The sequence below is a fragment of the Lepidothrix coronata genome, unplaced genomic scaffold (genome assembly GCF_001604755.1).
Source record: "Lepidothrix coronata isolate B3197 unplaced genomic scaffold, Lepidothrix_coronata-1.0 Scaffold54, whole genome shotgun sequence".
NCBI classification, from domain to species: domain Eukaryota; kingdom Metazoa; phylum Chordata; class Aves; order Passeriformes; family Pipridae; genus Lepidothrix; species Lepidothrix coronata.
This window is the reverse complement of record NW_016690234.1, coordinates 418,417-431,566: the sequence shown is the minus strand read 5'-3', so window position 1 is coordinate 431,566 and position 13,150 is coordinate 418,417. Positions and strand designations below refer to the sequence as shown.

Here is a 13,150-nt window from a genome sequence, read left to right as displayed (position 1 = left end):
GAAGGCAGTGTTTTAGTAGGCAGGAGGAGCCTTTTGTTTTTTATTACGAAGCAGAAATTGCAGTGCAGGCCTGTGCCAAAAAAACATGCTGCAAATACTCTGTGTGGCAAACAGGGCTTGCAGAGAGGGTTTGTTCATCTGTCTCGGCGGGCCTTGCCATGCTTTTCTGTCCCTCTTGCCAAATGGAAAATAAATAATTCTCTCCTAGCTGTTCAGGTTATTATTGGCTGGATGTGCCATCAGCTGGCTCATCCCCACTCAGAGCCTGGGAAGGCGTAAACACTTCCAGGATTACAGAAAATGAGGACACTAACTTTGGGACCAATCCAAAGCCCTTTAGTGAGCGTGAGGACTAATTGACTACAGCGAGAGCTGCATCAGCTCCTTAATTGCTGGAGGGAAATGAAACAATAACATTTCCCCTTTCAGTACATCCTTTTTCAAGAGCCCTGTGGTAATGGCCACAAGCTGCCTGCCTGAGACAGCAGCACTGGAAAGCTCTGGGCTATTGCTCTGGGAGTGTTTTCAAAGGAAGGTGCTCAGACAGTGCCACAGAGGATGGGAGATGATGATAGGGCACTTTTCCTGTTTTCTCTATTGTCACAAACAAAGCTGGGTGACTCAGATAATGGATTTGGTAACAGAGGAGAAAGCGCCAATTTTGTAGTTTGATGACAGCATGGTAGACACTGAAGTTGAAAGTTCTGTTCAGTTATAACCACCCCGTTGTGCACCAGCTCTTCGCCCTCTGGGCCCCGAGGACCTTGGCTGTGCCCAACCTCCAAAATTATTGTGTGATGCTCCACCAGAACAGCACTGGAAACCTTTTCTGTCTGGGACTTGAAACCTGGAGTGGAGACAGTGATTGGTTTCTCCTCTCTGATGTGATGAAAGGCTGGGATCCCCTCACTCTGCTCCATAGGAAGGGAAAATGTGATCACCCTGAGAGATTTGTCACGTTGCCTCAGGCTTTGCTGGGCTCTGGGTGACATCAGTGTGTGATAGAGATGGGCACTGCCAGGCAGACTTTTCCCCTTCTTTATCTGGAGGAAATAGGCATGGTGCGATGGAGCTCCGTGGGAATTGGCATGGATTTGTGGTGTATTGTCCTGCCTTCTGCTGGAGTGGACTGGAAAGGGGGTCAGTGGGCCAAGGGAAAGTCTGACTGATGAGAGATGGGGCAGTGGCTCAGCGCCTACGGAGCCATGACTGTGGGATAAGGTTATGGGGGTCAGGTGGGTGAGGGACAGGAGAGATGGCTTTAAGGTGATTAGGCACAGCAAGAGCATTCAGAAGAAAAGGAGAAAGAATAAGGTTCAGATAAAAATAGAACCAGGATGAGGGAAAAGCCTGTGTGTGCTCTAGATTGCTGAGTTTCTGCTCGGGGCAATGTCACCGAGGACATCTTTTGTTTCATTCACACTAAAATCCTTGCCATCAGTACTTTTCCCTGTCCTCTCCATGAATCCATCAGATCTTAAACAAACAGACATGACAAAGCCTTCTCGAGCTGTGTCAGAACCTTTGAGTACCAACGGAGTGTAATGTAACATGGGGGGCAAGCCACGTGATTCCATATAGATGGAAAACAGCTACAGATGTATTTCCAAAGAGTTGATGTTTGGTTTAGGTGACTCATGGTCCATGTGCCTTGTTTTAGATGCTTGGAACAGCTTTTTGTAACTTAATCAGAAATGTGGGCACTAAATTTGTCCATCGCTGAGGCCCCAAAGGATTAGCACACTACTAAAAATGACATTGTCATTCTGCACGTGGGCAGTGTCGGAGCGAGGAATGCAGAGGTTCAGGCTGTAAGAAGCATTTACTCATCCCGGGGTTGTAGCAATTTTGTTTGTACCACGAGCCAGGAAACCCAGACTCATCATGTGATCGCCCCATATGCATGGCTATCCAGATCCTTGGAAATCAGGGGATTCTCCCCCTGACAGCCAGAGCTGCCCACTAGACCCTTGGCAAAATCCTTGGGTTGTCCAATGCAACTCAAACGTCTCATCTTGTCTGGTGGGACTCAAAACAGTGTGAACAGTGGGAGGGGATTCTCCCCTTTTCTCTGCACTCATAAAATCTAACCTGGAGCTCTGTGTCCAGCTCTGGGGCTCCCCAAAGTAAGAAGAACATGGAGCTGCTTGAACAAATCCAGAGGAGACCATGGAGATGCTTTGAGGGCTGGAGCCCCTCTGCTCTGTTTCCAGGCTGGGAGAGCTGGGGGTGTTCAGTCTGGAGAATAGATCTGAGAGCCCCTTCCAGTGCCTAAAGGGGCTCCAAGAGAGCTGGAGAGGGACTTTGGACAAGGGCCTGGAGGGACAGGACAAGGGGGAATGGCTTCCCAGAGGGCAGGGTTAGATGGGATATCGGGAAGAAATCATTCCCTGTGAGGGTGGTGAGGCCCTGGCACAGGCTGCCCAGAGAAGCTGTGGCTGCCCCTGGATCCCTGGAAGTGTTCAAGGCCAGGTTAGAACAACTGGTCTAGTGGAAGGTGTCCCTGCCCATGGCAGGGGGTGGAACGAGGTGGGCTTTAAGCTCCCTTCCAACCCAAACAGTTCTGTGATTCTATGATGTCCAGTGGTCTGTTCCTTCTTCATCCTCTGTCAGTTCCTCACTCTGCAGATGAACAGCCTCCCTCCCTGCAGCAATTCTCGTGGGTGAGGTTCGCAGACTTTCTGCATGAATTAAATGTCTGTTTTCCTGTCTTCTGCCAATTTAGGTATTTGTCATGGCTCCATTGTCATGGCGACTGCTGCCGTGGGACCCTCACTGGGGGTGAGGCCTCTCCATTAGGATTCAGGGCAGCATTTCTGCCAGCAATGCTGAGGACCCTCTTCTGCTGAGCGCTCCCTGAGCATGGGGATCTCATTGCACCACAGAAATCCCAGTCGAACAGTGACTCTTCACAGCAGGGAGGCAAACGAGGCTGGCTCTAAATTTTGTTAATTATGTGGAAGCAACTCGATTTCCTTGCGAGCATGTTGTCAGCGCAGCCGTCTCAGTCTATTCCTGGCCAGTGGAGCTGGATGAGGATGCTTAGGAACCCCAAAGGATGCTTTGCAGCTGTTTTGCAGAACAACATAGAAATAAAGGAGCCATTTCCAAAAAAAAGCCCCAACCGAACACCCAAAACCAAAACCCAAGACCTTTTTTGTGGAACAACATGGGAAAGAGGAGGTGTTTGCACAAAATGTGAGGTCTGGCATTTGGGAAAAAAAAAAGGCAAAAGAAAACGTAACAAAACAACCCAAACAGGTGTCTCTTACAGAGAAAGAACCTTTTGCAAGGAAAGGTTTCTTAGGCAGTTTGCCGAGGACGACAACAGGAACATAGAGAGGAGCCCGGCGGAGCAGGGAGAAGAGCAGTGCGCGGAAGCGCTTTTATCGAGGAGCCTCGTTAGCGCAGTAGGTAGCGCGTCAGTCTCATAATCTGAAGGTCGTGAGTTCGATCCTCACACGGGGCAGAGATGGTTTCCTCCTTTTCTTATCCCTCCGGCGGAAAGGTTTTCCCAAGAGAAGGGAAGTGTTTGTATTTTTTTTTGTGACGGAATTGCAGCAGGAGGCGGGACCGGGGCGGTGGGGACGCACCCCCGGGCTCGGAACGGGCCCCAGCGCACCCCCGTTACCGGGCACCGGCCCCGCCGTGCGCTCGGTCCTCCCGCGCGCCAGGGGGCGGCCGCGCTGGTTGGGTCGCGCCGGGGAACCGCGGCCGCGCACCGTGCGCTGCCGGCGGGGGCGTGGCGCGGCCGCGTGAGGCGGCGCTGATTGGTGGCGCTGCGCCGGTGGGCGGTCTCGGCGGCTGCGGGGGGCGGTGCTGATTGGCGGAGCGGCGCGGTGGGCGGGGCCGGCGGCGGACGCGGCGGCGCGCCCCGGCGGAGCGATCACAGCGGCTGCGGCCATGGCGGTGTGCGCACGGCTGTGCGGAGTGGGGCCGGCCCGCGGCTGCCGCCGGCGCGGCGCGGCCAGGGAGCAACGCCGCGGGGCCGCCGACAGCGAGCCCGACACCGACACTGACCCCGAGGAGGCGGGCGGCGGAGGCGGCGTCACGGAGGACGAGGAGGTGGCGGAGCGCATCGAGGGCGGGCGGCCCGCGCCGCCTCCCGTCGAGGCCGGCCCTGCCGGGCGGGCCCCGCTGTCCCTGCTGGAGCTGCCCCCGGAGCTCCTGGTGCAGATCTTCGGCTCCCTGCCCGGTACTGACCTGCCCAGCCTGGCCCGCGTCTGCACCACCTTCCGCCGCATCCTCCGCACCGACACGATCTGGCGGCGGCGCTGCCGCGAAGGTACCGCCCGGCCCGGGGGGATGGACGGGCCCAGGGGCGCAGAGAGGGGGTGGGGTCAGGAGTGCGAGGTCAGGGGCCTGGAGGATGCAGGAGGAGAGGGAGAGTGCGAGAAGGTGATAGAGTGTGGAGTGGGGTCTTTAAGGGATGCAGAACGGTCTGGGGATGCGGGCTGTGGGGCCGTGACAGGGGCACGCAGGGCTCCATGTGTGGAGGGCGGAGAAGAGGGCACAACTCGGGTCCTGTGGGCACTGCCCCTTGGTGGTGGCACTTGCTGCAAAAGGGTGGCATGTGGCGAAGGGCGTCGGTCTGGAGTTGTGCCCCGGGGGCAGCTGGAGGGCAGGAATGGGAAGGGAGCAGCCCTGGGAGATGATGCCTCCATGTGGGGTGTCCTTGGGTGAATCCTGAGGATGGGGTGTTGCAGGCAGCGAGAACAGGGAATGCTCGATCCCTGCACTAGGGAAAAAAGGGGCTCTTGGGATTCCTGGAGCCGTGGGAGCACACCGGTGGGTGCACGGAGGAGGGCAGGTCTGGGAGAGAGTATCCATTTGGGAATTGTGGAGGAATCCCAGGTTAGCGTGTGTGTTTCCCGGGGAGCGCCTGGTGCAAGGATGCTGTGCTGCAGTAACGTGAAGGCTTTGGGGGTGGTTTTTCTCAGCCCTGCTCTGTGAGGCTGCAGATCTCACTCTCATTACTCCTCATCCTCGCTCATGTGGCTCTCTGTCCCCTGTTTGTTAATCCAGTGCCTGTTCCACCCTCCAAGGTCTGCCTTGCTGTGCTCATCTCTCCAAACACTGTGATCCTGCCAGGTGCTTCTGCTGCCAGCACATGAAGTCATGTATATTTTCTCGTTGTTTGTTTTCTGTTCTTAATACCAGTGAGGGCATCGGGATGCAGGATTTGGGTATGTCAGTGGCTGCCTGCAGTGGGATCCCTTGGAATCCATGAAGCCTTGCAGGAATGAATTCATGCCTTATCAGCAGTATTCAAGAACCTTTGGACAATACAAAGGCTGTACCTAGAAAATGTAAACTGAAGCATTTTTATTTTTTAGTTCAGCATTGCCCCATAAATTAATTTTGTTTTTAGGAGACAGGCTAATAAAATGGGGTTAATTCTTTCCTTGTACTCCTCTAGTGACATAGAGTCCTCATGGATGTTTGTGTATTTGGTGAATGGTTTGCAAAACTTCACTGATTAATTATTTTAATAGGTTATGGTCCTGGCAAAATGGTCATATAGAAATGTATATAGCTTTTAAATATAAGCTAAGTTGGCTTTTAAAGTAACCACTAAATTAGGCCTGATGGGGAAATGCATTTATTTATCATGTCTGCTCCTTGGATTTTCTTGCCAGCATGTAAAGCAATGTTCAACAGCTCAGCTGAAATGTAGGGAAGTAGTGGGCTTTGTATGGCTAAAACTAAACTGGGTAGGAAATGAAGGTATTGAGACTACACTTTTGTCTGAAGGCCCTTAGCTAACAACCAGGTGAGAGGTGCATAAACCAATTTTTGATTCTTTTTGCACACTATTTCTTGTGTTTCCCGACGTACCCATTCCAAGCAGTGTCAGGGAGCACGCTGGGGGGCTGCTGGTGGGACTGAGGAAGATCATGTGCCACAGGTGCCCAAGCTCTGCTGAGTAGATGAGGGGCAGGTTCCTGGGCAGAAAACTTCCTACACGCGTGAAAACTGATACTGCAATCTTTCAACCAGTCCTGGTTTTCCAAGCAGGTCCTCATCTGGACTTCTCAGGCTGTTTGTAGTTCTTTGAATTGCTCTGCACAGCAGTGAAAGTAATTACTGTTGTCTTAGGACTGTCACGTTGAGTGGATGTACGTGAGTATCAAAATGGGCATTATTTTATAGGTATATATCAGGTGTTAGTATATAAATACACATACAATATTTAGGAAACCCTGTGCTGTGTTCCTGTGCAGCCATACACTGGTGCTGTGTGATAGTCAAACATAAAATGTAATCACTTTTTGTAATCTTTCTCAAAAACAAGCCACTTCCTGGCTGAGGTCAGTACTTAAAGGGTGTGTTTGTATCTGCCTGAGTCTTGTTGTGAGGCTGCATGTTCTGAAAACAGGGTGAGAGCACTTGTGCCCCTCCAAGAATGCCCCTTGTATTGGTGCCTTATTCACTCTGCCGATGATCATGAAATCCTAGAATATCCTGAGTTGGAAGGGATCCACGAGGATCATCAAAGTCCACCGTGATGTTCCAGAAGTAACTGGAACTTGGTGCCAGTTGTATGTGCAAAACTACATGTGTTTTCAGAAATGCACAACAGTGAAGAGGCAGGAAGGACAATCCTAAAATTAAAGAGAACAGAGAGTAGCTTCTCTGAGAGAAGCTGGTTGTTGCAGTGCTTTGTTTTGGCCATTTTTTACCTTCATCTTGGACAGGAGCAGCGCTGGATGTAAGGAACAGCCTGGCTGTGTCCCAAGTTGGACAAGGCCCTCGATCCATGGAGTGTTGGTGTGTTGTTCTTGCCCTGCTGTGGGCCAACTCAGCTGTAGATTAGTGTTGAAAACACGCTGTGGTTATTCCAAGTGTCTGTCTGAAAATACAGTGGGTTTTGCTGCTGGTTGTGAACTGGGAGAGCACTGGGAGTAACCAGGAGTTGTGTAACACTGACACGGCTGTTTGGGCCGTTGTCCTTTTATCATTGCAACTGTTTGGGGTAAACAATGTCTCTGAATTGCTTCCTTGGCAAGAAGAGGGTTGCAGTCACTTCCATGTTTTCTATAAATAGGAGATTGCTGATCTCTGCAGCGGGAGCAGAATTAAAGCCCATTTCACCCTGGCTGGTGGCCTGACCTACCTTGGTTAACACCTGATAGTCCATTTTACATGGTAACTGCCTTCATCTTAAACCAAAACAGGGCAAGTGCAGCAGAACATCTGGGAGCAGACCAGTAATGCAGAATAAACAGCTCTAGAGCCTGAATGAAAAGGCTTTTGTTTGTGAAAACAACTTCCAATGGCTTTTGGACCTGCTGGAAAATGTCAGCAAAGGGGTTAGAGTTTCTGACCTTCAGGTTGTATGGAAAGAGGTGCCTGTGGACAAGAATGGTATGTGATTTTTACACCCTGAGGGAACTGTTGGATGGAGTTCAGCTCTCACAAGACTCCGAGGCATCCACACAGGAGTGGTAAATACAAGCCTTCCACTGGGAGAAGTGTCTGGGAGGGGACTTGGTCTGTCTTAATCTGAAGGTTCAACTTTGGAAACAAGAAGGTGGTTTCCAAACTCATCTACCTGGTATTTCAGAGGTGCTAACCTGAGAACCTTCCATTCCAGTGGTCACTGGAATAATCCAGTGAGTTTCTGTGCTCTCTGTTTCATGTCCAGCCTTGTGAACATGCATTTATCTAGGAATAATTGGAGGACTTGATTAGAGAGGACACAGTGGAAGTTCAGCAGTGGTAAAGGCTGTCAAGCTCTGCCAGACATCCCAATTTCCTCTGAGTCCACACACAGATGGCAGCTGCTCCCTGGCATTGCCATGCTGAGAAAGGTGGGAAAAAAAGCAGGAATTTGGTCTCTGATATTAGCACAGGGGTTCTTCCCAGCCTGGGATGGAAGAGCCTTGTTTGTTTGTTAAACTTCAGCATAACACAGCTTCTCGTATGGAGGAGGAGGGAATGTGAGGCTTGGAAGTGTTTGGAGCAGGGCAGGGTATGTGACACTTCCAGAGTATTAGTGCAGATCATAATAAATGGAGGCTGCTTTTCCAAGTCCTTTAAATTCCAGTGCATGTGACCATGGAAACAGCACCGTGTCCCTGTGTTTGGTAAATCAGTCAAGCACTCCTCACAATCCCACTCCAATAGGCTTTCCAGCTGGTCAACTGGGAACTTGGAAACCAATTTCCATCCTTGCTTTTGAAGCAGAATTAAGTAGCCATTTTCTAATGTGTGAGTTTTGGTGACTGTTAACTCCTTAAAATACTTTACTCAGTGAGCTGCTGCGCTGAGATACATTTCCTTAAAAATAGATTTAATTGTACTGAAGTGGAATTTTCCAGGAAGCTCGAGCCCTTCAGAGCTTTCTTGGAAAAGGATTTCTATTCTCTGTAAAGAAAATCTCACCAGTTTTATTTTTCTGTAGCTATTTGGAAGCTGTCCTTACTGTTAATTTATGTCCCTTTTCTGGGTTAAAAAGAGACAGCCAGCTTTCTTGCTTATGGTATTTGGAGGGTTTTTTTAGGCACTGTGAGTCAAAAGACTGATTTTTCCTCATCAAATGGTCTGAACAGCTCCTGGGTCAGAAGAGCTGGAGTGATGCACTTATGGAGCTCAGCCATCACTGTGGCATTTTCACTCTCTGTAGTTGTTTGCTGACCAAAACAAGATAAGAACTAGTTATAAAATGAGTCTAAAAGCACACTAAGATGAGATTGTTTTTTTTCAGGATAATACTTCCTTATAAGCCTTGGATATGTAATGTCGAGTAGTGTGTAGCGATATAGAAATCCTAAATTTTTGTATTATTCTTTTAAAGGAGTTTGGTATTACTTGAAAGAAATCTGAATCTTTCCAGGAAAGATTTGAATTACAACCACTTTAATCCTGGTTTGGCTTTCATAAAATTGTGCTGCAGGTTATCAGAGGCACTTGGGTGTAACTGGGATAGAGCTTTGATAACAAATTACTTCCCACCCCACCCTGTTGTTTGGAAATACCTGCTGGTAGTGGATCTGCCGTGGCACTGCACTGAGCCTGTGCTTGGAGTGGTTTACAGGTCTGGGGAAAGTATTCTGGGATAAATGAGCACCTTCTGGAGGAAGAGGGAACGTCAGTGTGCTCATAGTGCTGTTAGAGATGCAGTTTAGGCAGGATGCTCCGTGTGTCTCCTCCCTTTCCAGTGCAGTACAAACACCTTCAGTGACTGACTTCAATCTGCCTGCAGTGCAAAAAGGGCACATTTTACCTGTCCTGGGGCCAGGGCAGTGTTTGTTTACATGGAAAGAGTTGCCTGTTTCCAGGCTCTGACCACAGTGTTCCCATCCTCTTCCAAACAGCTCTCACTTTCCGATCAGCTGAGGACACGTTCTGTTCCCTCTGTCCCTTGGATGTTGTACCCACGTGTGTGCACGTGCAGAGCAGCTGTGGAAAACCTGGATAGCTCTGGCAGGAGGGATGGGCACACAGGGAGGGTATGGATTCCCGGGCTGCCTTGGAGCTCTGGTTTCCCAGGAGTCTCTGTTGACTCAGCTGGCGGAGGCCCAGCACTGACTGTTGTTTGTGCTGGGCTGTTCTTTCCTTCGAGCTCTCTGGGCTCTCAGGCTGTGCTTCCTCATCCCACCTTGTGTCTGGTAACACTTAGAGCTCCTCTGGCTTTGGCCATGGAAGTCAGCAGGAATTCTGCCACTGACCTTTGCATCTTTTGATGAAGGGCAACATGTTTGCTGTGCCTTCTGCCCACTCTCACCTTTCTTGACCTTGCTGCTTACCCAGAGTGATGTTGTGCAGGACGTGTATTCCCCACAGGCAGGCTGGCAGGAAGCCTTGTGCGTGCTTTATCATCATGGAAGTGTATTTATAGGCAGGAGGAGGTTGAATTAATTCAGGAAAACTTCTGCTTTTCTTGTATATGAAAGCTGAATTCTCACTTGCAGCAGGTTTCCAGCATTAGGTGGTGTTTGAGAGCCACAGTCGATTGTTAATTCAAGGATGCTCGACCCAGGATAAGTTTCATATTTAATGGTTTGATGGGGGTCTCCACAGACACACATGTCACATATCTGGCAGATGTTTGTGCTGCTGAGGAAAGGTGCTTTTGATCTGTGCTATAGATGTCTTTGATGTCAACGAGGGCAGTTTTCCGTTCTGAGATCTATCAGGGTCACTGCAGTAGGGTAGTTTTTGTTGCTGCTGATTTTTTGGGATCTCCCTTCTCTCATCTCCTCCCTCTGGGTTTCTCAGGATTTCTGGCACCGAGATGTTAGTACTTGCCTTTATTTTATTTGAAGTTTCTTAGAAGTTCGACGTTGACTTCCTGAAAATGAAAGGAGAGAATCTCATTTTCTGCTTCAAAGCTGCTCTGAGGTCTCTGACTCGCTTTGTTTTCGGGGTGTTCTGTAGCAATCAAAGGCATTTCACTGTACAACAGCCCCTTCTCAATCTGATCTGCTTTCAAGTGTAACCATATTTGTACATGCTGATGCCTGTTTTATGTCTCCATTTCATTCTTTTTCAAGTCTGTGACCTTTTCTTTAGGATCCTAATAAGCAGTTTTCCCTGTTGGGTACCTCAGTGGGAGTAGATAATTACTACGCACAGTTGTGATTTGATCTAAACAGGCATTCAATCCCAGCTGGAATGAGGCCGTCTCCCACATTTCACACTCTTTCTGGTTGAGGTGTAAGCAGCTGTGACTTTGCTGTGTTTGTTTGTGCCTTATGGTGTGTTTGTTGCAAGCATTGCTTGTAAAATGTGTTGGATTCCATAGTGGAATTACGTTTAGTTTCTGTTTTTAAAGCAGAAATAAGATTTTGGTCTACTTTGGCAGCTTCAAGAAAGCACCTAATCAGATCCCAGTTATGCTCAAGCTGTGGATATCAAGACCCTGGGTACAAATCCCTTTGTGCCAGAGTTGACACTTTTATCTGTGTTGTTGCAGAATATGGAGTCTGTGAAAACTTGAGGAAATTGGAGATCACAGGAGTGTCCTGTCGAGATGTTTACGCCAAACGTAAGTGATAGAGCTGATATAAATCTGCATGTCCTTGCTTAGTACCAGTTTTGAGAGCATATAAATGCTGAATATTTATTAAGCTTTGATGGCTTAAGTTGCCAGACTTGCTACTGGCAGGGGTTTTGTCTGGGAAGTTGACATATTTGGAGGCTCATTTAATAGTAAGCAGATGCCAAGAGCTGGGATTTCTGTGCCTCCCAGTCCTTTGGTGGGAAAAGAGCATGTAATTTGATTTTATAATAAAGTGTATTGAGGGTTTTTCATCCTGTTTTGCCATTTTTGGGTCTTGCTGAGGAATTAATGGGTATTTTTTTTAAGCCTTGATCTCAGTAAAAGGACGCAGTTATAGGAGAGTGGGAGAGTGCTGTAAGGAAAGGGATGAGCATTCCTCTGGGCTGCTCCTGAAGGAGAAGAGCCTGGCAGGAGCTGTCACTGTGTTTTGGAAATGTCTGTGGGAGCGGGACCCCAACTCCTTAGCCCCACTGTGCCTTCTTGAGGTAGATGCACATCTTCTGTCTTGCAGGAAGGAGGAATGGGGCCATCACTGGATGAGGGAAACCAGAGTGGGCTAAGGACTGGATGGAGGCCTGGATCCATGGAGAGGCTGCCTCCCTGTCCCTTTGCAGGCAGAAGCTGAGCTGTGAGAGTCACCTAGGGAATGAGAAGAGGGCAAAGTCTATGTAACACTTTCCTAAATGCTCTCACTGTTTACAGATTGAGGGATTTCCAGAGTCTAATCTGTTTGTTGATTTAATAACCTTCAGCAGATCTGTCTCACACATGTTTTCAGTCTCCCTTTGCACCAAAGTAGTTTTGGAATCCGTTAGCAGAGTGACACTTGATGTGTGAGCACCACTTCTGTGATGGTCTGTACAAGGTCGATGTCCACATCCATCCAGCAATCCCAACTAGTGATGGTTATTCCAAAGCTGGAATGATTGGCAGTTGTTTCTGGCTTTCGGGAAAGATAGCCAGCCACTATCTCGGCGTTCCTGCTCGGATCCATCAGCTTGCCCTGTCCCAGACACTCGGTGGAACAGTTTCCTGGTAGTGTCACCCCATTTTCTCTTCTGTCCCATAAACCTTTTTAGTTGCAGAGGAAGTAATTTGGGACTACTGGCAGGACTCACTAACTTTTGCACCCACTGACTGTGCTTCTGTAAGTGGGAAATAGGGAACTGAGCGTAAGTGCTAGAAAGCAGAACTAATCCAAGGCGTGGGCTACTGTCCATGGAGTTACTTGATTTTCTTGAGGCAGCAATGCAGACTTTGAGGACCTTGATTCCACTTGGAATTCACTAGATGCCATTTGTAAATTATGTGTGGGAATCTGGAACATGGAAGTTGTGTGTGAGAAATCCTGCTACCAGCTGTACCTGAGACTGGGGCTGATGGAAACAGCTGGAAGTGAAGAGAGAGTTGGACTTTCTTGCGTGGTTGGTCCAGATCCATGAAATGGTTGGTGCTGGTTCCAGTGGAGCAGAGTTTGCTGGCACTCACCCTGCTCTGTCTGTTCAGGTATAAACCCACGGGTGAAGTCGGGGCGTTTTATGAAAATCCTTCCCGACTACGAGCACATGGAGTACAGAGATGTTTACACCTGCCGTACGTACCCCCTGCTGCCTGATGCTTCCCGCACTGAGCACGCACGACATGCTGCATGGAGTGTGGCGTGGCTTGGAGCAAGTGGCTTTGGGATGGACCTTGGGACAGCAGGGAGCTCCCATCAGTCACTTCTGTCTGTTGTGCATTAGAGCGTTCCGACCCTTTGGGGTGACTGGGAGCAGGGCAGGCAGTGAGGTGTGTTGGTCTCCCTTTGATGTGCTTTCAGTTAGAATATTGTCCTGGCTGGGTCCTGGGTTAGAATATTGTCCTGAGTTAGAATATTGCCCCGACCAGGTGCCAAAAGGAGGGTCTCTGTTCCCAGAACAGGAGCACTCACTCTGCTGTGTGTGAATTACTCCTTTCTTAGAGGAAATTATTCCGATACCCTGGTGAGGCCTCCCAAAAGCAATTCTAAATAAGCTTTGAACTGGTAAAGAGCTTTGTCTTGATCCAGGTGAGCTGCAGACAGATCCACAGCCCTTCCTAGGGAAAAATGCTGAGCGTTCCCATAGTAATTCCCTCCCTGCACAGTGAATCCTTTTAAGCACC

At 49.3% G+C, this 13,150-nt stretch overlaps 1 protein-coding gene and 1 non-coding gene across 3 annotated transcripts in view; both read left to right on the top strand.

Annotated features, from left to right (window-relative positions):
• Positions 1 to 3,396: 3,396 nt before the first annotated feature.
• On the top strand, positions 3,397 to 3,469 carry TRNAM-CAU. The gene has a single exon. It is a non-coding gene; the product is annotated as a tRNA-Met (tRNA).
• A 434-nt stretch (positions 3,470 to 3,903) lies between these two features.
• Positions 3,904 to 13,150, top strand: part of FBXO31 (F-box protein 31) — a 25,262-nt gene continuing 16,015 nt past the window's right edge. Inside the window, exons 1-3 of one of the 2 annotated variants that reach the window (XM_017816175.1) lie at positions 3,904 to 4,285; positions 10,922 to 10,993; positions 12,515 to 12,601. In XM_017816175.1, coding sequence (XP_017671664.1) covers positions 3,904 to 4,285; positions 10,922 to 10,993; positions 12,515 to 12,601 — 541 coding nt within the window. The remainder of the gene's footprint in view (positions 4,286 to 10,921; positions 10,994 to 12,514; positions 12,602 to 13,150) is intronic. The other variant, XM_017816176.1, reaches the window with a different exon arrangement.